The 24,808-nt window shown below is 39.2% G+C and overlaps 2 protein-coding genes across 7 annotated transcripts; both read right to left on the bottom strand.

Moving 5' to 3' along the window:
• Window positions 1-401: 401 nt before the first annotated feature.
• On the bottom strand, window positions 402-8,272 carry LOC123499654 (coiled-coil domain-containing protein 40-like). The gene is made up of 18 exons (XM_045247995.1): window positions 8,194-8,272; window positions 7,767-7,903; window positions 7,341-7,427; window positions 6,810-6,942; window positions 6,432-6,589; window positions 5,957-6,104; window positions 5,706-5,839; window positions 5,370-5,431; window positions 4,869-5,013; window positions 4,334-4,516; window positions 3,909-4,051; window positions 3,588-3,690; window positions 3,234-3,408; window positions 2,826-3,034; window positions 2,486-2,701; window positions 1,971-2,165; window positions 1,130-1,288; window positions 402-726 (listed from the first exon to the last, which is right to left on the bottom strand). Exons 1-18 carry the CDS (start codon window positions 8,270-8,272, stop codon window positions 490-492), a joined length of 2,703 nt encoding a protein of 900 aa, XP_045103930.1. The 3' UTR covers window positions 402-489.
• A 2,841-nt stretch (window positions 8,273-11,113) lies between these two features.
• Window positions 11,114-23,494, bottom strand: LOC123500183 (ubiquitin-like modifier-activating enzyme ATG7). Of its 6 annotated transcripts, none has more exons than XM_045248915.1 (16): window positions 23,337-23,494; window positions 22,148-22,276; window positions 20,720-20,832; window positions 20,030-20,225; window positions 19,752-19,865; window positions 19,483-19,620; window positions 19,275-19,378; window positions 18,927-19,148; window positions 18,570-18,714; window positions 18,143-18,301; window positions 15,698-15,886; window positions 15,002-15,178; window positions 14,712-14,827; window positions 14,229-14,382; window positions 13,962-14,081; window positions 11,114-13,719 (listed from the first exon to the last, which is right to left on the bottom strand). In XM_045248915.1, exons 2-16 carry the CDS (start codon window positions 22,271-22,273, stop codon window positions 13,684-13,686), a joined length of 2,109 nt encoding a protein of 702 aa, XP_045104850.1. In that variant the 5' UTR covers window positions 22,274-22,276; window positions 23,337-23,494; the 3' UTR covers window positions 11,114-13,683. The 6 variants fall into 6 exon arrangements, with proteins under 6 accessions (XP_045104850.1, XP_045104853.1, XP_045104852.1 ...); XM_045248918.1 differs by having other exon boundaries at window positions 15,008-15,178; XM_045248917.1 differs by having other exon boundaries at window positions 19,275-19,375.
• Between the last annotated feature and the right edge of the window lie 1,314 nt (window positions 23,495-24,808).

Below are 24,808 nucleotides of genomic sequence, written 5' to 3'. Positions count from 1 at the left end.
GGGTCGTGTAGCCATAGTGTCGTACTGGAATTGTGAAAAATGATTGATAGCAACATAGTATATCTACAAGCAATATCATGTGTCCATCTCACAGCTATTGTGTGACTGTCTGGTGGCTGTCGTGGGCCATGGGATTCTTCGGTTATCGTGCAAAAAGTGTAGGTCATGCTTAATCGTGTGGCGTTCGCCTCTCATTGTGCTGTGTGGGACGCGGACTTTCGTTACAAGTTATACCTAGCATTACATGGAAAATCGTACTTACCTCTAAACAAAAAGAATGTTTAATCCATACCTTTAGGTAATTCTACTTACGTTTCTACTTCAAGTAATCTCTCTCTCTCTCTCTCTCTCTCTCTCTCTCTCTCTCTCTCTCTCTCTCAGCATGTGACCTGTTAGGGAAAGGAAGGTGTGTTCTAGCGTTAAGCACTGATGCGGTGCTAGTCACACACACACACACACACACACACACACAGACACGTTTGGTTATTCTTATTCCACAAATTTTTGGAGGAGAATTTTCATATTGCGCAGTTTCACCTCCATGTTAGGGAAGCCTGCCTCCAGCTGTGCCACCACGCCGCCGTAAGCCTGGGCCCGCGCTGCCAGCCTTTCCTTCACGGCCTGCTGGGCTTCCTCCCCCGCCGCTGCCAGCATCTTGTAGCGGCCTTCCCGCACCGCCGTCAGGTGCCTCAACCTTGCTCGACATTCCTGCAACCGCAACTGTTCCTGCAAGATAGCAAAACTTATAAAAACCTTAATGAACAACTTCAGTTTAGTTTCTGTAATTTCCTTGAAGGCGAAAATGTAATCTCAATACAATATAATACGAGCCTTGCATGACTCTCCTTTTGCAACAACCGTCCTTGTAGGAAACTTGTCTTTTAAATGACAACAACGAACAGTAGTTTGTTTTAATAGTTTCCATAGGATGAACGTTCATCTAGATGCAACATGGAGTAAGAAAAAATAAATAAAGAAAGAATCTGCGTATATATATATATATATATATATATATATATATATATATATATATATATATATATATATATATATATATATATATATATATATATATATATATATATATATATATATATATATATATATACACACACGAAAGCTTATATACCTCCTGCTTCTTGACCAGCTTCTGCTCAAGGTGCGTGGCTGCCTCCTGCAGCAGACGAACATTGTGCGCGTAGAGCCGTTCCTGCCGCTGTCCCTCCTCACCTAGGCGGTTCCTCTCGTCTCGCGCCGCCCCCACCGCGGACTCTATTTCAGACAACTTCTGTCCATCAAATCACAAGAGGAGAACGTGAGACAGGAAAACAACATGTGCATAGCGAGAAAGCAGTTATCCTCGTATATTTGAAAGCTTGATGAATTATGTGAAACATTCCTAAGGATTAATTGATCGTTCTCTCATTACTTTGCCTATTCACCCACTGAAAACTCTATACAAAATATATACAAACACTTGCAAGAACATAAAGGGAAATGAAAGAGTAGACTTCCTGATTTCTAATTAGTATAATGTTTAACAGAGGCTCGAGGAGAAAAAAGAAGAGCATAACAACATAAGAAAATAAGGGAAATTGGAAGAAGCCATTTGACTTATAGGCAGCCCCTGTAGGGAAAATACTAACTTACTTGTATTTTCACTATCATCTACATCCATAAATTTACCTTACCTTGTTTCCAAGCTCCCTAATGATTTAGCACTAACTACCCGATTACAGAGTCCATTCCATTCGTTTACTGCTTTATTTGAAGACCAATGCCTTCCTATTTCATTTTTTAAATCTAATTGTATGAAACTTGAACTAATTATTCATTGTCGTTTTAACCAAGGAATGCTAGATCAAATAACACTAAAAGTCTAATACCTAATATGCGCTTATTATTTATTTATTTTTTTATAATTTTATTATTATTATTTATTTATTTTTTTAGATTACTTCAATCTATACCTTTGTGTTTTTCGTGAGCTTCCTCTTCAGTATGTCTTCGTGCATGAGTGTCGTGGCCCGGGCACCGTTGGGATCGCGGCGCAGCTTGGAAACCGTGGCCAGAGTGCGTGTCTTCAGCGCTGCCTCCACACTGACGCTCTGCTCCAGTTGTCCTGACAGTTCCTTTTGAGTGGCCTGCAGCGTCCGCCAGCGAGCCTGTGTCAAGGATGTCTTATAGTGGATGTTCTGATACTGTTATGCGCACTGATGTTTTAGTTATGCAACATTTCTTGTACTACTGTTCCTTCTACTGCTGTTACTTCTTATAAATCTTATATAATAACCAACAGCAACAACAACAACAATAACAATAGACTACTTCTACTTCTACTACTACTACTTCTTTCATCACCAAACATAGGTAAGGCTAAAGCTTATGCCTGATAATTTTTTTTATTTTATTTTAGCGAAAAGTTTCGTTTACATAGAGGCAGTTTGAGTCTTGTTCCCTTCATTAGTTAAGCGATGCATCTCACCTGCATGCGTGTGATCTCTGTCTTCATGGCGTGCAAGTCCCCTTCAGTGCCCATATCCTTCTTCAGGGTCTCCTGGATATCCCGTAGCTCCGCCAGGCTCTTCTCCCACTGTGTTCTCTCCTTCGTGGCTTCAAGCAGTGTTCCTTCTATCTCTTCTCTCTTGTCCTTCAACTCCTCCAGTTCGTTATCTCTCTTGGCGGCCTTCTGCTCCATCTCCTGAATGAAAGAGGTGTGATTTGACGTAGTGTGTAAGTGCACACTCAAACACGCTCACTACAATACAATTTATTTTAATCCTGTTCCCAACCCTAAAAGTTTATCGTTGTATGTTACGACCCACATGTAGTTTGGCGAGAAGTTGAGTTTCAGAAGCGTCAGCCTCTCTCGACGTGGCTTCCCTCAACTGGGCCTCCTGGTGCAGCCTGGAGTCCACCGTTGCTAGGGCGCGGTGAAGACGCTCCCGCCGCCGTTCAGCTTCCTTGAAGGCACTACGCTCCTGGTGCACGCCACTCTCCAGACGAGCTTGCCGCCCCCGCAGCGCACCGAGCTCTGACAAGTAAATCGTTCTTGTTTTGCTAGTTGTCAAATGACGCGTCAATGACACCGCAAACACAAATATCAATAGGGAAAAAAATGTAGTTTCGTGACACGATGCATGTGAAACAAAAGAACAAAGTTACAAGACGCTATCACTCCATTATGGAGAAATGTTTGATCGTCACTCAATAAGGAAGGTGACCCTGTTTACCTTGTTGGAGGCGTGAAATCTTCTCGGTGAGGATGTCACGCTCGTCGCGAGCCTCCAGCAGATGGCGGTGCACACTGAGCGCCTCGTCCTCTAACGCCGCCCTCTCCTTCGTGTGGTCCTGCAGCAGCAATCGAAGGCGCCGCTCCTCACGATCAGCGGGTGGTGCCTCGCTTCCCTGAGTCATGAGTCACCAGTAAGTTCACATGCATCCCTTCAGAGGTATGCGTGGCGTGCGGGCGTGACCCGACCCCATCCCCGCACGACAAGCCCATGCCCTTTCTTACAACAGAGGAGCCGCAGCTGAGGCTACCATTTCAAGGATATCTATCACGGCATGAAACAGCAAGGACTCGCCTGTGCCAGCTCGATCGCCTTGGCCAGCTGTTTGTTGAGGCGATCCACGGCACACTCGTTTCCACTGATCTTTTCGTGACCTTTCTTCAAATCTGCCTCCAGCCTGCGCGAACAGAAATCGAATTTATTGTGGCCTCTTCCAGAGCTGCAGCATCTGCCACCAGACAGGCTCATGCATTTGACTCACTGATGCATACTTAACGTGATACGCATTTGACGAGGTTATATACATAAATATATATACGTATATATATATATATATATATATATATATATATATATATATATATATATATATATATATATATATCATATACTTACTTATCGATATCTGCCTGAAGGCGGTCCAGGATAGCGGTCATGGAGTCTTTGGTGGCGGTATGAGCTGAGACACTCACCCGGGCATCTGAGGCTCTTAGTGCTGTATCAGCCGCACTCCGCTCTTTCTCTACCAGCTTGTCTTCCTGCAAGAGCACTTAAAATTAGCTACAGACCATAGGGGAGTGTTTATATAGTAATTGCAAAACACTTGACACACCAACGTGCTCTGAATGAAGACGGAGAAGCTTTCATTGCATCTTGTGGAGAATCAGTTATGCAAATGGTTCTGCTGAGCATCTAGTAAACATGCTTCAAAAAGTATGACGCAAGAGAGAGAGAGAGAGAGAGAGAGAGAGAGAGAGAGAGAGAGAGAGAGAGAGATTATCCAATCTATTAGGGAAAAAAGGACAGACAACAGGCCTCACCAGTTGCCGGCACCTAGCTCTCGCGTCCGCCACGGAGCGGCGCAGGTTGCGGGCGGCCCTGGTGGCGGCAGTGTGGTGCGCCAGCCTGGCCAGCGCCTGGTCCTCAATGCGCCTCCAACGCTCCGTGGTGATCCTGATGTCATTATACGCTCGTTCTATCATCCGCTCCTGTTCCTGCGTCTCCTACCCGTCCATCGTTGTGCGAAACAGTGAGAGGTTGGGCACGGAAAAAGAGAATTATATGTTTATCCTAATTTTACTATAAGAGTAAAATTAGTGTAAACGTATAATTGTATTGCTTTCATCATCCATATAATCAGCATACTTTTGCCTATTCGGTCGAGATCTCAAACATTCACTGCCAAAATAGCATCCTTGTCAGACGCTTTATTAAGCTTCTATTTGCGAAGAACGGAATCTTTAGTAGTACTTATACATAAGAAGTTTTCATTGACTTCACAATTTGATTTTATTCTTACTACTACTACTACTAGTAGTAGTGGTAGTACTACTACTACTACTACCTACTCTATACCTTCTGCTTTGTGTCACAGCTAGACTCTAGCTGCTCTACCGCCGCCACCAGGTCTTCATGTCGCTCCGCCAGCTGCTGTGTCTCCTCCCGCACCTCCGACAACTTCTCCCGCTGCTTGGTCACGTCACGCTCCATCCGCAACAGTCTGCAGCCACAGTGATCCTTAGGACTCTCCCATGAACACCCCCACACACACTATGAACCACAACTTTCAATAGTCAGTCTCATAACGCTGATAGTTCTTCTCCCTATGAAATGAACTTGTGAAGAGAACAACTAGATGACCAAGAAAATTGAGCGGACACATATATGTAAATGTTGCAGCCATTGAGTAGAATCCTTTTGATATAAACAGAATCTAGATATCTTGCATTCTGTGTTACATGTGAAACAATATTTTTTTTTCTTTCTTTCAGTGTTAATATTTGATCTGTTCCTCAGCGCGTGTCAAAATCAACAACAACAACAACTGCGCGTTGGTCATGTCGATGCAAGTCTCACCTGCAGGACTGTTGCTCGTGCTCCAGCTGGTTCTGCCTCACCTCCTTCCTTGTGTTGTGAAGCTGGGGCAGGAAGAAAATATGAACTAATAAACGAATTAATGTGTTATAGCTTCAGTGAATGATCGTATTTCCTCGTTTGTATCTGCACAGCAATCTTATTTATTTTTTGACAGATGCACTTTTTCCCACCCTATTCCTTCCCGATATTCCCCGCTCGCCCACCTCCATATCCTCTTCCTTTCCGCTCCTTTCCACTTTCCCAACCCCTTATCCTCTTCCTTCTCCACTCCTCCACCTTCCTATCCTTTTCCTTCCCCCTCGTGCCGCACCCCACCTGTGCCTTCAGTCCAGACCGCTCCGCCGCCAGCTGCTGCAGATGCTCCTGTGCTTGGCTGTGTTCCTCTGATCGCCGCTGCAGCACTACCACGTTCGATTCCCACGCCCGCTTCACGCCCACACCCTCACACTCTGGAAAGTTATCAAGCTGTAACTCTCTCTCTCTCTCTCTCTCTCTCTCTCTCTCTCTCTCTTTCATCTTTTCTGTCCACCTTCTGCCTCCCACCTCCTTCTAGCCTTACATCTTACCTAAGTGAAGCAGTTCCTCTTCCTGCAATCTGGCTCTCTCTCTCAGTGCGTGTGCCAGCTCCATCTCCTCCCGCTTCGCTTCCTGCAGTGTCCTTATTGTGGTGGTCTCTCGCTCCAGGGCCGCCGTCAGCCGCTCCACTAACAGGTCCTGTCAATGAACGAAGTGTGTCTGTTTAATCCTTTCACTGTAGTATACAATAATTTACGGCACTTGAAGCATCTATTAGAGGGATAGAAATTAAAAAGAAAAAAAAATTGCGTTTTCGTTTTTCGTTTTTCTTTTTTTTTCTTTTCAGACGATATATCATTCACTGGTGATATGATGATGCAAATGAAATCAAGGAAAAACATTTTAGTATTTTCTTCAATGTTTTGATTACACAAACAGATAAAGCATCATGTGGTATCATTTTGTTGACTGGATCTTATTTGTACATATATGAATGTGTGAATCTTGGAAAAATATCAGACATACCTGCAGCAGCTTGTCTTTTTCTAGAGCCGCGCGGTCCCAGGCAGTCTTGTGCAGGACTCGAGTAAGGGTGGTTACATCGCCCTCACTGTTTGCCCGCGCCGTCTTCATCACCGCCACCCGGACCCCAAGCCGCTCCACTTCCCGCTTCATGTCCACCTCTGCAGAACATCACTCAAGCCACTCCAGATGACATGAACTTTTGTTCACAGGACAAAAGAATCGTTACATATTCTTACCAATCTCCTAACACGTAGTATCTGAAAATATTTACTGATTTGATTTTTTGTTACCTATTGCAAGAAAACCCATCATTATCATAAGTAATCTAATTAAGCACAGTCCTTTGTAACGATACGTAGCTGCAAGTTTACTCCTCACCATGCCTGCGAGCCGCTGTCAGGGCCGCCACCACCTCCTGCTCTTGACGCAGCGCCGTAGTCACTGACTCCCTCGCCGTGGACAGCAGCTCCCTCGTTCGCCGACGCTCTGTCTTTGATTTATCAAGATTGACCTGTACCGGCACAAGGCAAAGCAAGGAATTACTCTGCTGGTTGTTCCTTATCGTATAGGGAGGACTGCAGATGTTCGTTTGCTAGTGTGGATTAAGATAGAATATACTTTGCAGCTGATCCTTTATTGTAGGCTGTATAGGTGGTTGATATGTTTGGTCCTATAATATAATGGAACTATACTTAAATTAACTGAATATTCAGGTAATTAAGAAACAAGAAAGGAAGAAAAAACAAATTTACAGAAGAGAATGACAAGTAAAAATAGGTAGATATGTTTCACCACGCGTAGGCTGAACTGCTTCTTGCAGCGCTTCCTTTGTTTTCTGACCTTTTTGTTTATTAGTAAGGAATCAGATTGGTCTTTCTTACATGTGCACAGCACCTCCCAGCAACCCACCTGAGCTCTGGTGACGGCCTGTTGCACCTCAAACATCTTGGAGCCCAGCATCACGTTCTCCCTCTTGAGGTCACTCGTCTGTTGCCGCTGTAAGAGTCACACCCAGCAAGATCATCATGCATCCTTGAAGCACCTCAGTGGGTCTCAAGGCAGGATCATAAAGGATACGCCTCTATGTCGTGTCATAAAGGGAAAAATCGACACTAAAGGGGTAAACAACACTACCACTACAACTACAATTACATCAACAACAAAGATCAATAAAGACAAATCTTGTCAGCCAGCCACTAGCACCATAAAAACAACATTAAAGTAACCGTATAACTTCACCTAGAACCTTTTGAAAGTTAGGGAGGACTGGACAAAAGTGTTTCAGAGAATGATTCTACTGGCTACCGAGCAACTCCTAGTGAGCGAGTCCCTCACCAGCTGCATGAAACGAAGTTGCAGCTGACTCTTTTCCTCCTGAAGCTGCCGTCGCTTTGCTTCCTGGAAGCCTTTCAATAGAGGATGTTCTGGCCCCAGCGTCTGCAGCACCGACGCCCATGAGCTACCGCCGCGTCCTGCCCCACACACACACACACACACACACACAGATTAATCAATGTTATAGTATCATTCAGGAGACAAAAAATAGTTAATTATCGTTTCATTTATCCGTGAATTAAGCCTTACACACCTGCTGGGTCTTCAGGCGAGGCGGGGTCCCGGGGCGAGGCAGGCGGGGAGACAGGTGGGGAAGGCTGCTGCTGCTGGGTCGGGATTGCTGGAGGAGGAGACTCGCGGGGTGGCGGTGGCGTGTTCGGAGCTCCTTCACCCTGTCTATCTGTCTCCCATCCTTCACTTCTCTCGCCCTCCTCCTCTCCGTCACTCAGCACCACGCCAGCATCACTCCCCTCGTCCTCCCGCTGCTCGCCCTCCAACTCATCCATGGCGCAGAACAGAACACACTAACTGTTGTCATAAACTCTGTATTGCTGGCTAAACTGTAAACTGTCAAAGTGAACGCTGCATTGATGATTATTACAAGACGTTCTTCATTTTTCTTCAGCACCAGTGACCACGTCTGGCTGCTTCACGCACAGTTGATAATTCACTTCAGTACTTTTCACCTCAACTCATCCATGGGATACGAGTCACACTTCATTAATGGTTTACGAATAATCTAGACGGCCACAAACAATCTTTCCAAATATTGAGTCCGTGTGAATATTAATGTGAAATCCACTGCCAACAATACACACGCCAAGAGCAGGAATGAGGGACGGCTGGTCGCGCCACTTGGCGTCTCTGTTGTCATGGCAACGAGGCAGCAGCAGCCATCGCGTTTACTGTTGTCATGGTTACTAATTACACTGTCAATGTGCAACAGGCATGATGTAGGAGTCTTACGAGAATTTATGTATGATTAACGCAATGAAACTTAGACACCAAAATTCTGTACTATATAAGTAACTAACAGATTCTAATTACCTAACACTACAAATACTGTCATTCCTAAAAAGCTTATTTTTTTTTTCAACTCTAAAATCTATTAATGGAATGATAACAAATCAATCGAAAAATGAGATAATAAAATTTTAAGTATGGTAACGAAACTTAAAACTCAGAAAATGGACCTCCAGTCAAGCAATGGAACTTTGAAGAAAAACGCTTAATAGTTGGACAGCATCATTTATTTTCACTCCAATTGTACTAGTAGCGTTACTCTAACCACGTTTACCTCAGATTAAGATCAGTTCCTTCCACTAACATCTTATACTGCAAAATGATCACAGGTGTATGATATTTCTTTGTCTCACTGAACTGTCAAGTCCCCTACCCCACTTTTTTTTTTTTTTTTCTCTAGTGGTAGGGTTGGGGTACGGTCTGGCAGATTTGTTGTCGAGGGTGCACAAGGTTCCTACTACGTGCCTAACAGTCAGCATCTCAAGTCACCGCCAGTTTCCAAAACACGAATGAACTCCACAAACAAGACCCAGAACTGTGCAGCTCCAGTGAGGAGGCGATACTATATATATATATATATATATATATATATATATATATATATATATATATATATATATATATATATATATATATATATATATATATATATATATATATATATATATATATATATATATATATATATATATATATATATATATATATATATATATATATATATATATATATATATATATATATATATATATATATATATATATATATATATATATATATATATATATATATATATATATATATATATATATATATATATATATATATATATATATATATATATATATATATATATATATATATATATATATATATATATATATATACATATATATATATATATATATATATATATATATATATATATATATATATATATATATATATATATATATATATATATATATATATATATATATATATATATATATATATATATATATATATATATATATATATATATATATATATATATATATATATATATATATATATATATATATATATATATATATATATATATATTATATATATATATATATATATATATATATATATATATATATATATATATATATATATATATATATATATATATATATATAGTACATAATCACCACACCAGTCATTCATCTCAGTAGCAGGTTAAAAATACTGTTAAGAATGGTTATCGATAACAAAGATACTGGGAACCACATACCAATAAATATTCTTATTTTTTGTCATCTAATCATTACACACACACACACACACATATATATATATATATATATATATATATATATATATATATATATATATATATATATATATATATATATATATATATATATATAAATAAATAAAAAATACATGAAAATTAGGCACCTTTATAACTATGCGCATGATTTAATCTGCTGAGCTCTTTAAAACAATGGTGATAAAATATTATACATGGTCTACACATTATATGCCTACTAAGTATATACCACAATACAATACAATTGAGGTGCAATTGAACACAAAGTAAGAGCAACACACATGAAACACATCATGTGTAGGCCTGACTGGATGAAATACTAAGATAGCTAAACCATTTGGTATTTTGTACTCATATAATGATTTAATATAGCAATATCTCTTTATAAGAACAAAATCTGTATTATCACAAAATGTTTCCAGGAAACATATCATGTTAAAAAGATCTAAATTTTAACACTAGACGGGACCTTCATATATATACATATATATATATATACTATATATATATATATATATATATATATATATATATATATATATATATATATATATATATATATATATATATATATATATATATATATATATATATATATATATATATATATATATATATATATATATATATATATATATATATATATATATATATATATATATATATATATATATATATATATATATATATATATATATATATATATATATGAGTAAGAAAAAGCTTTCCAAATTCAATAAAAACATTCAATGATGTTTGAGATAACAAGATATAAAACATTCTTTATATGTACTTGGAACACTACAATTTATCATTTCAGTGGCCCTGGTAATGTCTGTTCTAAACACACTTGAAATAAACTACCATCAGATTGCTTCAGTGTTGCCACAAGTGACACACCACCATCAAGAATGTATTCTAAAATTCATGTGCAAATCACTTTGTATCTGCATGTTGTAGAGATATTGTAAGACAAATTACATATTTATGGTTTTTCTGATTATTATCAGTTACAACACTTACTATAATATGGATCTCAAGACACAATGTTAGTGAGACATATGGATTATATAAGAACTGTACTGTACTATAACAATTATATTGTGACATTCACAATTAAATTAGGTAATTTGTAAATTGGAATATAAGTGTTAGCAGGAGACCATCATCCTCACTTCACAATGGTGAAAGTCTACAGTCAGTCACCGAGTGTATGCAGACCATACTGATAGAAAGACAACACATCCTTACAGTGATCCATACTAAGTCAGTGTGACATGAACTGCAAAACTATTCCTACTGATTTATCTTTCTATTAGAGATGCACATTCCTTTCCTCTGTCAGGCAGTACAGTTAAGTCATGTAAATAACAAGAAAGCACAAATATGTGCCCCACAATAGTTTCAATGGTATTTAGAATGAAAAAGAGCATTGGTTGTTTGATAAATCAGCTATGTGATTATTATATCTCAAATATTCATACTACAAATTCATAACTGACCATTTTATTGAAAATAATTATGTAGTTGGTGTAGATTAAATTTCAGTATTATTGTCTGTGTTACAAAATGTTGATGGTAACGAGTGTGTCAGAGGCATGTTGTTACTGAATAGATCTACTTAAGCATTCTAAAGTTTTGTTCCCTGAACATCCATAACACTGCACCTCACAGTAATGATAACATTGTTTCACATAAAAGAATTGATATGGCTTCAAACCAGTAAACAAGAATACAGAAGGAATATTCTCCAACATTAAAGGAAAATAGGTATGTATATATATATATTAACAGCATCACTAATAGTTCACAGCCAGCTTGGTGTCTGAGGCCCTTCAACCTGAAATGCTGCATATGCAAAAGTTTCACTAATTATAAAATCCAAAGAAAATAAAATGGTGTTGTGCTGATTATCAATTCTTAAAAGCAATTCTATGCTCTACCATGCAATGAACGTAGAAGTAAAACAGGCATCCTATAAAAATTAAAACACTGACACATGCAAATAAGGCATGAACAAAGGTCTAAGAAATAGCAATAAGAAAACAGGAAACAAGAGATCTGATGTTTATGGTGTGAAAGAGTATGTTTAGAGGGGAAGAAAAAAATCACTAGTGCACTGATGATATGAAACATCCTGAGACATCTTGTTTACCAGATATAGACAGGGAGAAATAATGAGGATATACAAATGTGCAATAAATGCTGTGTGTGAAAGAGCAACTCCCTGATAAATCAAATAATATATAATGAGAGAGAGAGAGAGAGAGAGAGAGAGAGAGAGAGAGAGAGAGAGAGAGAGAGAGAGAGAGAGAGAGAGAGAGAGAGAGAGAGAGAGAGAGAGAGAGAGAGAGAGAGAGAGAGTGTGTGAATGACTGGGTGTGTGCTTGAATGAGGTATAGTTCTAGTATAGCTATCTCAATAGCAGAATGTTAAGGAATGGCCATTAGAGTACACAAGACTAGATTACTCATGAAATCACTGAACTAAAGATAACAAAAAAATATTCATAACATCACCAATCTTGGTGTATTAGGACCTCCCTTGTTGATTTTCATAGAGCCAAGCACAATATCTTCTACGAGTATAATCATTTTTCTTTATAACCTACTCCTCTCTTTACTTCCCTTCCCTTTATGATACCTCCCGACTGCCATCACTGCTTCAAGTTGCAACCCTCTCCACTCCCCAGAACAGAGTTTTCAACCGTTTTCTTATTCAGATCCTCCTGAGTTATAAGAACATCTACCATTCTGCCTGAATCCCCCAAAATCTGACAATGAACAGAATGTTAATTTAGTAATTGACACTAACTCAATATGCAGGTACTGCAAAGGATATCATTAGATCAGCCATCTAAGCACCCCTGGAAATCTTCTTGTGAACCCTTGGGGAGATTGGAAACCTCAGCTTAGGAACTCCTGCCCTAGAACAAATTATTCTTCTCCTCTCTATTTCTCTAGTTCACTTCCTCAACTAAAATGTTGTGGCACTCAGTTTCTAAACATTAAGTCTGGAAAACAGTACATACACCCTCTACAACATCCAAACTCTACAGTGTACCTTTACCGTAGTTAAGAAGTCAGAATTATCTCTCTTCAGTTTAGACTGTCCAGCCTAATACTTCTTCAGGTTACTCACCATGAGTTGGTTCATTAAAGAATTTTCTGTCAGACTAAAAGGGATGGCCAACAAATCTACCACTCAATAAAAGAATAAAACAAAAGTAAGGAGCTTACATGCAATTGGAAAGCAAGCAAACAAGCTAAATTACCAATATCCATGGATTTCTTCATTGAGGTTGATCAGAACAATTTTTTTCACCCTACAAAGATAATAATAGTGAATACTATTGATAATGGACAGGATTTATTCATGAGCCTCATTATGGTCCATGCTCTTTGTCAGTGCCTGACTATCTGACCTGTCAGTCCACTGCTGCCATGAAGAGGCAACCTGTATAGTCTGAATGTATCACAGCAGTGATAGATCTGGTTGAACTGAACCACATCTGAAATAACTGTCAAGTAGTGTCAATGACAAAACTATACAAAACACAACTTGATCTCTTCAAGCCTTGGCCACCTGGTCACATCACTCCATGTCTTCCTCATCACTCAGCTCCCACACCTATAAATCAGAAAAATAAGGAAAATTCATTAGCAAAATCTTATTTTTGTTTACGTTCATACTTATCAATAAATAGGTAATTTCTATCTACGATTGTTTTCAATAATTACTTTTAAATACATAAAACATTTACTCAAGAACATTATGATGGTTCAGTATGATAACTACATAAGGCTTACTAGATGTTCTCCTCTGACCGAAGTATGACATTTTCAGCAACCCAGTTCTCCTATCTAATCTACCTGAGAATCATCAACACAATGATGAAGTCTGCTGAGGCCAGACACCTCCTCCAAGTATGCAGTTGAGTTGAATACTTTCAGTAGAAATTCAAAACCCTCTTCCATATAAGCTTTCAAAACCTAGGGAGCAAAAAATTGTGAATCAGTATCATTCTGAAACAAATATCTGATGTTCATTATTAAAGAACAAAGAATATACACTGGTCTTGATATATTTGCAACATATAATCATCAGCAGCATTCATAACAAGGCAATGAGAGACTTGCCTCCCTGCAGCAGCCTGAGCACTGGTCAAAGGACGTGGATGCCGGAGTGAGGAGCTGGTGTCTTCCCAGAAACCCTCGTAAGGAGTGAGGAACTGGACCCAACACTCCCTCTTTCACATTGCCTTGCTCTTTTACACTGGCCTCTGCCAGTCCTCTGAGACAAAAATAATCAATCAAATCAAATACATGTATGAACTTTGGCTGTGGAAAATTAAAGAATTTTACAAAATATAGTTTCATACTTGAGATGTCTCAAAGAAAAAAAAAGATAAGAATGGTCATGAGATTCTGCTGGAATAGAAGGAAATAAGAAAAGGCACAGAAATAACTACTGCTTGCACCAAGGGCTAGGTCAAAGCACATTCAAGTATTTCCATTGTTTTATCAATATGGAAAATATCACTCCTATGAAATCGATCACACAACTTATCACAGTTGAGCACATATCAGTAATTCTATTCAGCCAACAGAAGAGATATGTACTTGTCAGGGTGTTGGAGTATTGCAGCCAGGAGCTCAGTGACATGGCCAGCTGCAAGGTAGGACACCCCAGGTCGGGTCACTGTGCACTGTTGATCCAGTGTGCGGTCATGCGTTGACTGCAAGAAACGGGAAAAATACTAGAGGAAGGGGAAAAAAAAAAAAAAAATAATAATATGCCTTTGCATGGGATGAAATAAAAGTGACAAAGAAAATAAATAATGTAAATATGTACTGTATGTTTACCAAATGTCTTACAATTATTGACAGAATTACTAATCTGACCCACTCACACTCACATTTCCTGGAGCAACAACGTCATTACAAAAGTAGCAGCCCAACATTTTGCCGGGAATGGAGTTACGGGGAATGGCTGTGGTGGAAGGGAGGGAAACCTCCGTCCCTACTTCCCTGATTCCATGTCGCATCACCAGGAAGGAGTCAAAACCCAACGCAGCAGTGAGAACAAGCTGGTCAATGAATGACAACATGTTATGATAACACTCAAAGCTGTCGTTTAGTTGTTATTAATCTATACCTTGATTGTGTCATCTCTGACATGGAAGGCTTCTATTCTCAGAAGCCTAGTGTGAAAACTTACCATATCTAACAGAGCTATGTTGTCCATCTAATGTCCAATACTGAAGGAGGAATTGGTAGAGATAGAAAAGGAGATAAAGATGCAGACAACTACAGAAGCTTATGTAAGCATTTAAGAAAAACAGCGATGGAAGCAAAACAGAGCAATATCCCTTTCTGCAAGGAAGAAAAGAGCTAATGTTATATTACATAAAGGAAAAGTTTTGCAAAGAAAGATACTTCTCTATCTATCTATATACAAAGCCAATGTCCCACATGAATAGAACTTGCCAAGAAAAGATGTTCATACACACACTCACAGTCACACCCATAGGTTATGGTATTAACAAGGGACAAACATTTACATTCAGCTTTAGAGGCATCTCATATTTACAGCAATAAGTAAGCACCTTTTGCTTAGCAGCACCAATTACTGTAGGAAGCCATCTGCTCTCCCTCGAGTCCATCAAAAGGAAGATTGCATCATGTTCATCTATGAGCTGCTCTAAAGTAGACACATCTTCCTTCACTTGATTCAGTAAACTTTCCCCAACAGTGTGACCTGGCATGGGGATGCTCAACACTACCCCTTTACTATTCTGAAAATAAACATATATTTATGTATGCCAGTTACACATAATTTTATTCATAGTGTAAAATGGCAAACAATAAAACACATAAAAACACAATATGTGCTACCATTACTCCCCAAATTATTGATCAAAGAATATCTACTATATGCAGATCCTTCACAGTATATCCATCATCAGCTAATTACAAGTTTATTTTTTGGTTTACTTTTCTTTTTCACATGGCTGGCTGATCCTAAGGAAAAGGAGTGCCACATTACTGTTTTTTTTTTCTTTTTCTTTTTATGCAGGAGAAAAAACTGGCCAAGGGCAACAAAATATGGGAAAAAAAAAGGGCCCACTGAGTTGCCAGTTCCCTTAAAAGACACAAGTTAACCAAAATTCAGGGACATATGTCTTGAGACTTGAAGATACCAAAAATATTTTACAAATTTAAACATGAGAAAATAATAAACTAGTATTTGTATATAATCTACAACAAAATTATCATTAATTCTTTTCTTTTTGTGTTTTCTTATGTAATGTTTTTACACATGTCTAAAATTTTAGTGGGCAATGACTGGAAACATAAAACAGCATACTACATCACACCATGAAAGACAGTATGGCAACAAGTTGTATGGGAGGAAATGGAAAACAATAATATCAGGTACAGGTTATCCTTGAGCCACACTCTGATTACAGTGAAAGAGTAAATTATCACTGCACACACATACACACACAGTCCTACCCAAAGATCGGTCTATGAGCTCTGAGCTCGCTCCGTAATGGGGAAGACTGGCTGGATGACCAGCAGGTGACCGAGACCAAGGTGAACACACACACACACACACACACACACACACGGCCCGGTAGCTCAGTGGTTAGAGCGCTGGCTTCACAAGCCAGATGACCGGGGTTCGATTCCCCGGCCGGGTGGAGATATTTGGGTGTGTCTCTTTTCACATGTAGCCCCTGTTCACCTAGCAGTGAGTAGGTACGGGATGTAAATCGAGGAGTTGTGACCTTGTTGTCCCGGTGTGTGGTGTGTGCCTGGTCTCAGACCTATCCCAAGATCGGAAATAATGAGCTCTGAGCTCGTTCCGTAGGGTAACGTCTGGCTGTCTCGTCAGAGACTGCAGCAGATCAAACAGTGAATTACACATACACACACACACACACACACACACACACACACACACACACACACACACACACACACACATTATGAAGATAGCCTTTCCTAAATACACTCAACCCTCGATTTGCCGGACCTCCATTTGCCGGATTTCGGATTTGCCGGACAAGAGTCTGTGGGAAAAAAAAAAAAAAAAAAAAAAGTCCGGGACAAGTCGATTTCAAACTACCGCGCCAGACAAAGTTCGCAAATCGGGCACTATAGATGGCAGCGGGCGGACATACACGTCTAGTACTGGACTGTAAACAAGTCTGCCGCGTCACACGAGTGTTGTGCTTACGTGCTTGTCGTGGATACACCTCTTCTTCACAACGATGCCATCTGTGTCGCAAAAACTGGAACTTTTACGTAAAATAGATGGAGGAATGAGTGTTGCCCAAGTCTGCGAGCTGTATGGGTGGCATTGGCATGTGTTACGGCCCCACGTGGTGAGATGATGATGATGATGATGATGATGGTCGTCGGAGGTTTTGCCTTTGCCTCGGCACCTCCTGTTACTTCTATTCTTCCTGATCCTGCCTTTCTTTTATTTTTCTTTCTCTTGTCTTCCACATCTGGTGCAAAGTCTCTTTCTTCTCCTCAGTTTTGTTTTTCTGAACAAAAAACGTCTGATTTATTTTCCAACTTCCTGGTACAGCTGGTGCAGGTGCCGAAATGCCGTTAAAGACAACACTATGTTCCCACCGGAAATTTTTGCCGTTAAACACGGGATTCCGGTAAATCGCGTGCCGTTAAAGCGGGGTTCAACCTGTATAGGGTAAAGTCCGGCAAGGGGGTAGACCCCCGGACATTTTCCATTGCCGGACATTTGCCATTCCCGGACAAGCCTTCCCCCCTTTTAGTCCGGCAAATCGAGGGTTGAGTGTACTGTATTTTACATGTAGGTTAGTAAAAAAATTTTAGTGTCAACTATGGTCCTTGTTTGTACAGGAGTTGCCACATGTAGGCCTGATAGTCTCTTGCAGCTTCGTTAATTTTCTTATGTTCTTAAGTTCTTACCTAAAAAAGCACACTGTGTGCCCCTGAAGTGTGGTGCAATGAGAAAATCTTAATTAATGATGATTACATTATTGACTTATTTTACAAACCATTTTTGGGAAGATCTGGAGCAGTGCTTCAGCAGCAGCTACAGCCTTGTGCCGCCCTCCACTCTGGCAGTCACTGAAGGTGAAAAGATTCTGTCTGACTGGGTTACTGTAAGACACCTTTGCACTGTCCACGAGAGTGATGTGTCGCACACCCCATCCCTGCAATGTCATCAAAGGTAATATTTTAATTTCATGCATACATACACATATATATATTTCAATGATGTCAGATAAATATGAACCACACAATTAAATGAAGCTAGATAAGAAAAAATATTGCAGCCTTCACATATGAATTTAGCTTCTGTTTTATTGATCTGGTTATTGAAATAAAATACTACTAAGATATTCTAAAATCTGCATTGTGGATTGTGCATTGGATTGTGTTTATAAATACATTTGAAAAATCTGGGAAAAGTATCTTTACCATGAGGCACCGTGCCACAGCACAGCCCAGAGTGCCAGCACCAAGCAAGAGGCAGTGGGTCTGCTGTACCACACCCAGGTTGAGCTGAGGCGCGACCCGCCACCGCATCAGCTTTAAGTTCAGGTCCACTGCAGACTCTGCCAACCTGTACAAGTAAATGGACACTTGGACAATTCATACTTCAGACAATGCAATGAAACATCTAATTTCAATGGATTTTGGATCAGAATTCTGCTTCATATGAGATACATGGACATTTTTTGTCATACTACTGTATTCACTTAAACTGACTTCAAAATATAAACAATACAGTGAAAGAGCTCCAGCTTCACCTATTCCAATAACTGATTAGTATACCTGGTGGGATCCATATTTGCTGATAGGTTAACCATACGAGGTCCCATCTTTCCTCTTTCATTTTTCTCCCAGCCAAGACATGGTGGCATCTCTGAGGGAATGAGTGACTCTGGCTCCTCACTCAAGTCAACCTCAACCACAAGACTATGAGAAGCATCTTGCACACCGTTCCTGGTTCGCACCCTCAGACACACCACTTTATAACTCTGCCACTGTTTGGACCTGGAAGTGACAGACAAACTTTATGGTGATGACAATGATCTCCATCATCTGTAATCAAATGACCAGTAAATTAATGGTTGTGACATAATTTTCTTCACTACAACAGCACAGACACAATGCACATACCACCTGATGGCCACCAAAGTGAGCAGGTTGCGTAGTGTCCAGCCTGGGTTGCTTGGCAGTGTGCTGGGGTCTGATATGCCCAGGTAGACCTCTTGGTTGGACTTCTGTCAGAAGTAAGATAAATAAAAAAGTTACAACATGTAATGCCTTACATATGCATTAAACCTAGTCCTCAAATACTAGACAAGAAAACAACAGAGCAGCTCACGCTATCAGCGGCAGTGCGAAGCTTGGGGTAATCCCTCAGAGGGTGAACAGTGAACTCCTCATCACTTTTGGTGATACTGAAGAAGCCCTGATTGAAATCAACTTCTTGACTTGTATATGATGCTAGCAAAGATTCAATCTGAAATACATGAACAAACTTTATAAATGTAAAACCATGTCATTTTGGGCCACTTTATAAGCCAATTAACTTGAATATACCAGTATAATACACATCTTTTGTTGATTTAATTGACACAATTTCACATGAACCTCTTTCTGAGTTAAGGCATCAGTGAAGGACTGAGGTGGTTTCTTGTGCATGGCCTTGGGGTAAGTGAAGGCTGGGAAGGCAAACCAGTAATAAAAATGATACTTCTTCAGATCCTGTGATAAAAAAAAAGAGATACAAAATCATTATCAAGTTGCTTAAGATATTCTGATCATCATTACAGTTACCACTTATAGAAAACTGCATCAGACAGTTGGCAGTGATAACAAACACCTACACAGTTAATGAGGTGAAACTTGGAGCAAAACACAAAACTCACAGCAAAGGTGAACATGAGGAAGGATGCCAGCACTGAGGGGTCCTGCAGAGCTTGGCCTGAGGTGATGGCTTCCCAGAGAGTGGTAGCAGATCCCTTCAGCAAGTCTTGTTTGCTGCGATTCCGGAACTCCTCGATGGTGTTGGTGTTGATCAGAGTCCCTGTAGCATGGCAGGACCATCTGGATGCTGTTTTTCTCCTACAAATGCAAACAATACTCAGGATTGCCTCCACCAGCACTACACACTCAGCACATTACTGATCCGACAAAACAATGGCTATAGATTGGACATTGTTCTTCCTTTACATGTATTACAAAAGATATTTCCTCTAATACCACAAATTGCATACAGTAGTGCACATATCAGCTTGATTACAATCTAAATATCTATGGCTGTTGATATCCACTTGTGTGTTCTACTAAACCGAGCTTTTCTTTTTCTCATATGCATTGTGATGACCAGAACAACTATTCCATATATTAATATGGAGTTTCAACAAACACTACATCTACATGAATCTAATCTAAGACCAGATTCATTCCCATCAGATTACATCTCTTATTCATGTTAAGGAACAAATAATTCCACATGAAATAATCAGTTACTTATTTTTCTTGTATACAAAATTCCACTCCACCAACACCTACTTGCCTACTACTACAACAAAGAGAATTTGAAATCACTATTCTACCTTTCCAGAGCATCATATTCCACATAGAGGCGTGGAGGCAGCCCAGGGGTATCAGTGTTGGTATAGCTTCCCATCACTGGGACAGCCTGCTCACTCAGCTGCAGCACATCCAGCTGGAAAGGAGGAAGTCATCACTTCATGGCCAATAATAACCCTTTTGTTAAGTGACTGCATGCTGAGCACAGTATAGCACATCTATCCATCTCCTTTCTCTTTATTTATTTGCCAATTTAGCTATTCCATAAACATATATAGAAAAAATACTTAGTGTAATCTGGTATACTAAAAGAAATATGATGAAACAGTTGTAAAATTCATGTACATTACATACACACATTTAATAGAGTACATACACCATTAAAATTAAAGAAATCAAATATCAGGATAGAAACAACACCTTATCACTGACAACAGAAACTGAATCCAACGAACTGTATGAGTATCTAAATAAAATCAATGAATATAAGTAGAATATAACTATATATAGATGACAAGAAGTTTATGACTTGAATGTGTTTGATATATCACAGTTGTTAATTCTCTTTACATTATCCTCATCTAATAATGTAAGAATAAGTCAATGTTTTAGAAAGATAAATAACAAAATAAAGATGGTACGCACACAGAAATAAAGGCAAAACAGATCTCATTATATATATATTCATGCTTTTTTTTCTTTATTCAATGAAACATTTTTTTGGAGATATTCTAAGATAAATATTTTCAAACAGTTATAACAACAACAATAACAACAAAGTGATAAGTGAGTACCAAATGTTTTCAAGTGTTGCAAAGTGAGTAGCACATACTACATACATACATACATACATACATACACATACACACACACACATACACACACACAAGAAAAATTGGATAAGTGTAGATATGGAGACAGGGCCACATGAGCATAAAGCCCAGGCCCTCTAAAACTACAACTAGGTAAATACACACACACACACACACACACACACACACACACACACACACACACACACACACACACACACACACACACACACACACACACACACACACACACACACACATTCACACACACACATACACACACACCCTGTACAATACAACTAGGTAAATACATAGAAGAGAAATAGGAGATCTAATAGCAGTATGCAGAGCGATGAATGGAGTGGAAAAATTAGATAAAGAAGACTTATTAATCTTGGACAACAGTGACACAAGAGAACATGGAAAGAAATTAAGAAAAGACAACTGCAGGAGAGATATCAAGAAGTTCAGCTTTCCACAAAGACGTGTAGAGGTATGGAATGGTTTAGATGAGAGAGTTGTTGAAGCAAGTTCAGTCAATAAGTTCAAAGAAATGTTGGATTTCTGTATCTAGATATGTAGATGGGACAGCACAAGCATAATTCCTTTCCTGTATGTTACAACTAGGTAAATACATACCTTGAGCTGAGTGAAGTGGTGCCAAAAGCCGGCATCTACAGCTGAGCTGAACGGTACAGACTGTAAGATAGTTGGTTCTCTCCCACTATGGTCCATGCCTGCAGCTACGCCTTCTCTTGCTGACATTTTCTGTAAAGAGGAAGTGTTGTTTTTCCAAGATAAGACAAATACATGGCCATAAGAGACCAGCCATTAATTTTTTTTTTTTTTTACCAAATATCCTCACAAACAGAGCTGCATGAAATTTTAATATAAATTAATATCCAATATATTTCTGTTAACCTTCCAAACTCCCAAATTATCCAAGAGATCATTATTCTGATTTGTTAGAAACGAGAGCTGTTCAGTAACCAAGGTTCCACTGTACCTTGTATATACCTAGCTCAACTACCTATATGAAGGCAAGCACCCACTGAGTTACTCTGAGCGTCTCTCTACACTTGAGTTGTACTCAATTAAAGGCCATTTGCTTAGAGCTCATCTTATTATGGTTTATAAGATTTCGCATGGTCTGTGCCCTGATCTTGAACATTTGTTTGTTAGGAACCTTAATGCTGTAACAAGAGGTCACTCCTACAAGCTGACCATTCCTCGCTGGGACACAGAGGTTAGGGCTCGTTCTTTTCGATTAGGGTGTTATCTGTTTTGAATGAGCTGCCTGAGCATGTTGTCACTGCATCTTCTGTTATTGCTTTTAAATGCCAACTTGATACTTCTATGGGTTATGTTCTCTATGAGTTTGTGTGAAGAGCTTCTTGGAGTTTTGATGAAACCACATTAGCCAAACATTATAACATAACATAAATAATAGGATAACAATTATGCCATACCTCTAGTTGTCTTCACCTGCAGTCCTGGTTGGAGGTTTCATCTGCTTCTAGATGGGGCTCTAGGCCTCATCTAGGTAAGAACCTACCTAATGAAAATATCTCAACCTTTGAGTGATGTTGATAATGGAATGACAAGAGAGAGAGAGAGAGAGAGAGAGAGAGAGAGAGAGAGAGAGAGAGAGAGAGAGAGAGAGAGAGAGAGAGAATATGACCTACCCCACCTTACTTGCTTAGTCAGCTTTTGAGAATATTATTGTCCTCCAATGAACCCAATACATTTCAAAATACAAGCTCTTTTCATGGTAGCCTCAAGTATTACCCTTCCACAACACAACCTGCAGTGCACCACAAGACCTCACCTTTGTTCCTGCAGCCGTGGGAGAGTGTCTATGATGTAATTGCACCACATAAGCCAATAAATGGGCGTCACCCAACCACCCTCCCTGTCTCACAGCTGACACTGCCTCTGTTTACATCACGGTGGAGGTGGTTCAACATTCATAACGGTGTCACTCTTTGCTGGCTCATTGTACGCCGTCTACTGCAGGGTTGGAGTAATTACAATTCAAAATCTTAATTAAAATTACAATTACAATTACATTATTAAAACTTTAAATTGCAATTATAATTACAATTACTCATATGAATTTCAATTACAATTACAATTACAATTATTACAAGAGACTGTCAATTATAATTACAATTATAATTACCTAGCTTCCAATAGTAAGCTTTGGTTGAAAAGAAAAGCATTAGTATCGTAATGTTGTTATTTATTGAAAAATTACAACACTGCGTACTTTGCAACATAACTAAATTAAGAATTTCCTGTGATTAAAGGTATTTCCTCCTTTAAATAAACAGCAGTGCAACAAGCTATGTAAATAGGAAAAAAGACTGATTTAGGATTTAATTCTTGTAGTTTTGAATACATGGATGAAAACAAATCTATTGACAGGCTTGTAAAACTAAATTGCCATTTCATTTTTAAAAAGTTGCAGGTGGTAGGATAACTTATATCTGAGCGGTTGCACTGGATGGTAGTTTTTTAAACAATTCACTGTTACACTTGATCATTATCATTGATCTGAAAGAAGAGACCCCAACTTGAGCTCTGTTTGCAGTAAAATAGTTTCCTGCAATGCTAAAAACTCGTTCAGATGGAGCTGATGTAGCAGTACACCCTAATACATCTCTTGCTAGATTCTTCAATGGACTCATCGCATGTGGCGCTTCTTTCCAATAAAGTAATGGATCACTGTAAAATGGTTGAGTTCCTTCGTCTACATATTGCTTCAACAAAAGATTCATTGACACTGTGCTTCCCTCTGATCCTTGTTGATTTTCGACTTTGGAGGAACCTGGTAGTGGTAGGAGAGAGAACAATTTAGGTCGTTTTGGTTCAGGATCTTCAGGTAAATCTTGAGCAAGATCATAAGTGTTTCCATCTTGCCTTGCTCTTTTCTTGTCCTTATGAACAACCTCAGCTTCAAGCATCTCTTTGACATATGCTAACACTTGGTCCTTCTGCTCTTGTGATGAAATCCAGTTCAGTTTAAATCTAGGATCTAACAAGGCTGCTACTTGAACATCTTTTATTTCCATGTAGGGATCCAATCTTTTCCTTACAGAGTCCAGTAGTACTTTAGTCAGTTTCTCACAGTACTGCAACTGGGCAGTATGAATTAATTGTTCAAGTGAATGAGTAAGTGCAGTTATAGTTATCTTCTTCTGTCCTTCCACAACTTCTATGGCCTCCTCAAAAGGTTCAAGGACAGTCACAAGCTCCTTTAAGGCAGAAATCTCCACCGGCATGATTTTCTTATTCCTC

This window comes from Portunus trituberculatus, chromosome 50 (assembly GCF_017591435.1).
Source record: "Portunus trituberculatus isolate SZX2019 chromosome 50, ASM1759143v1, whole genome shotgun sequence".
NCBI classification, from domain to species: domain Eukaryota; kingdom Metazoa; phylum Arthropoda; class Malacostraca; order Decapoda; family Portunidae; genus Portunus; species Portunus trituberculatus.
This window is presented reverse-complemented; position numbering and strand designations above follow the sequence as displayed.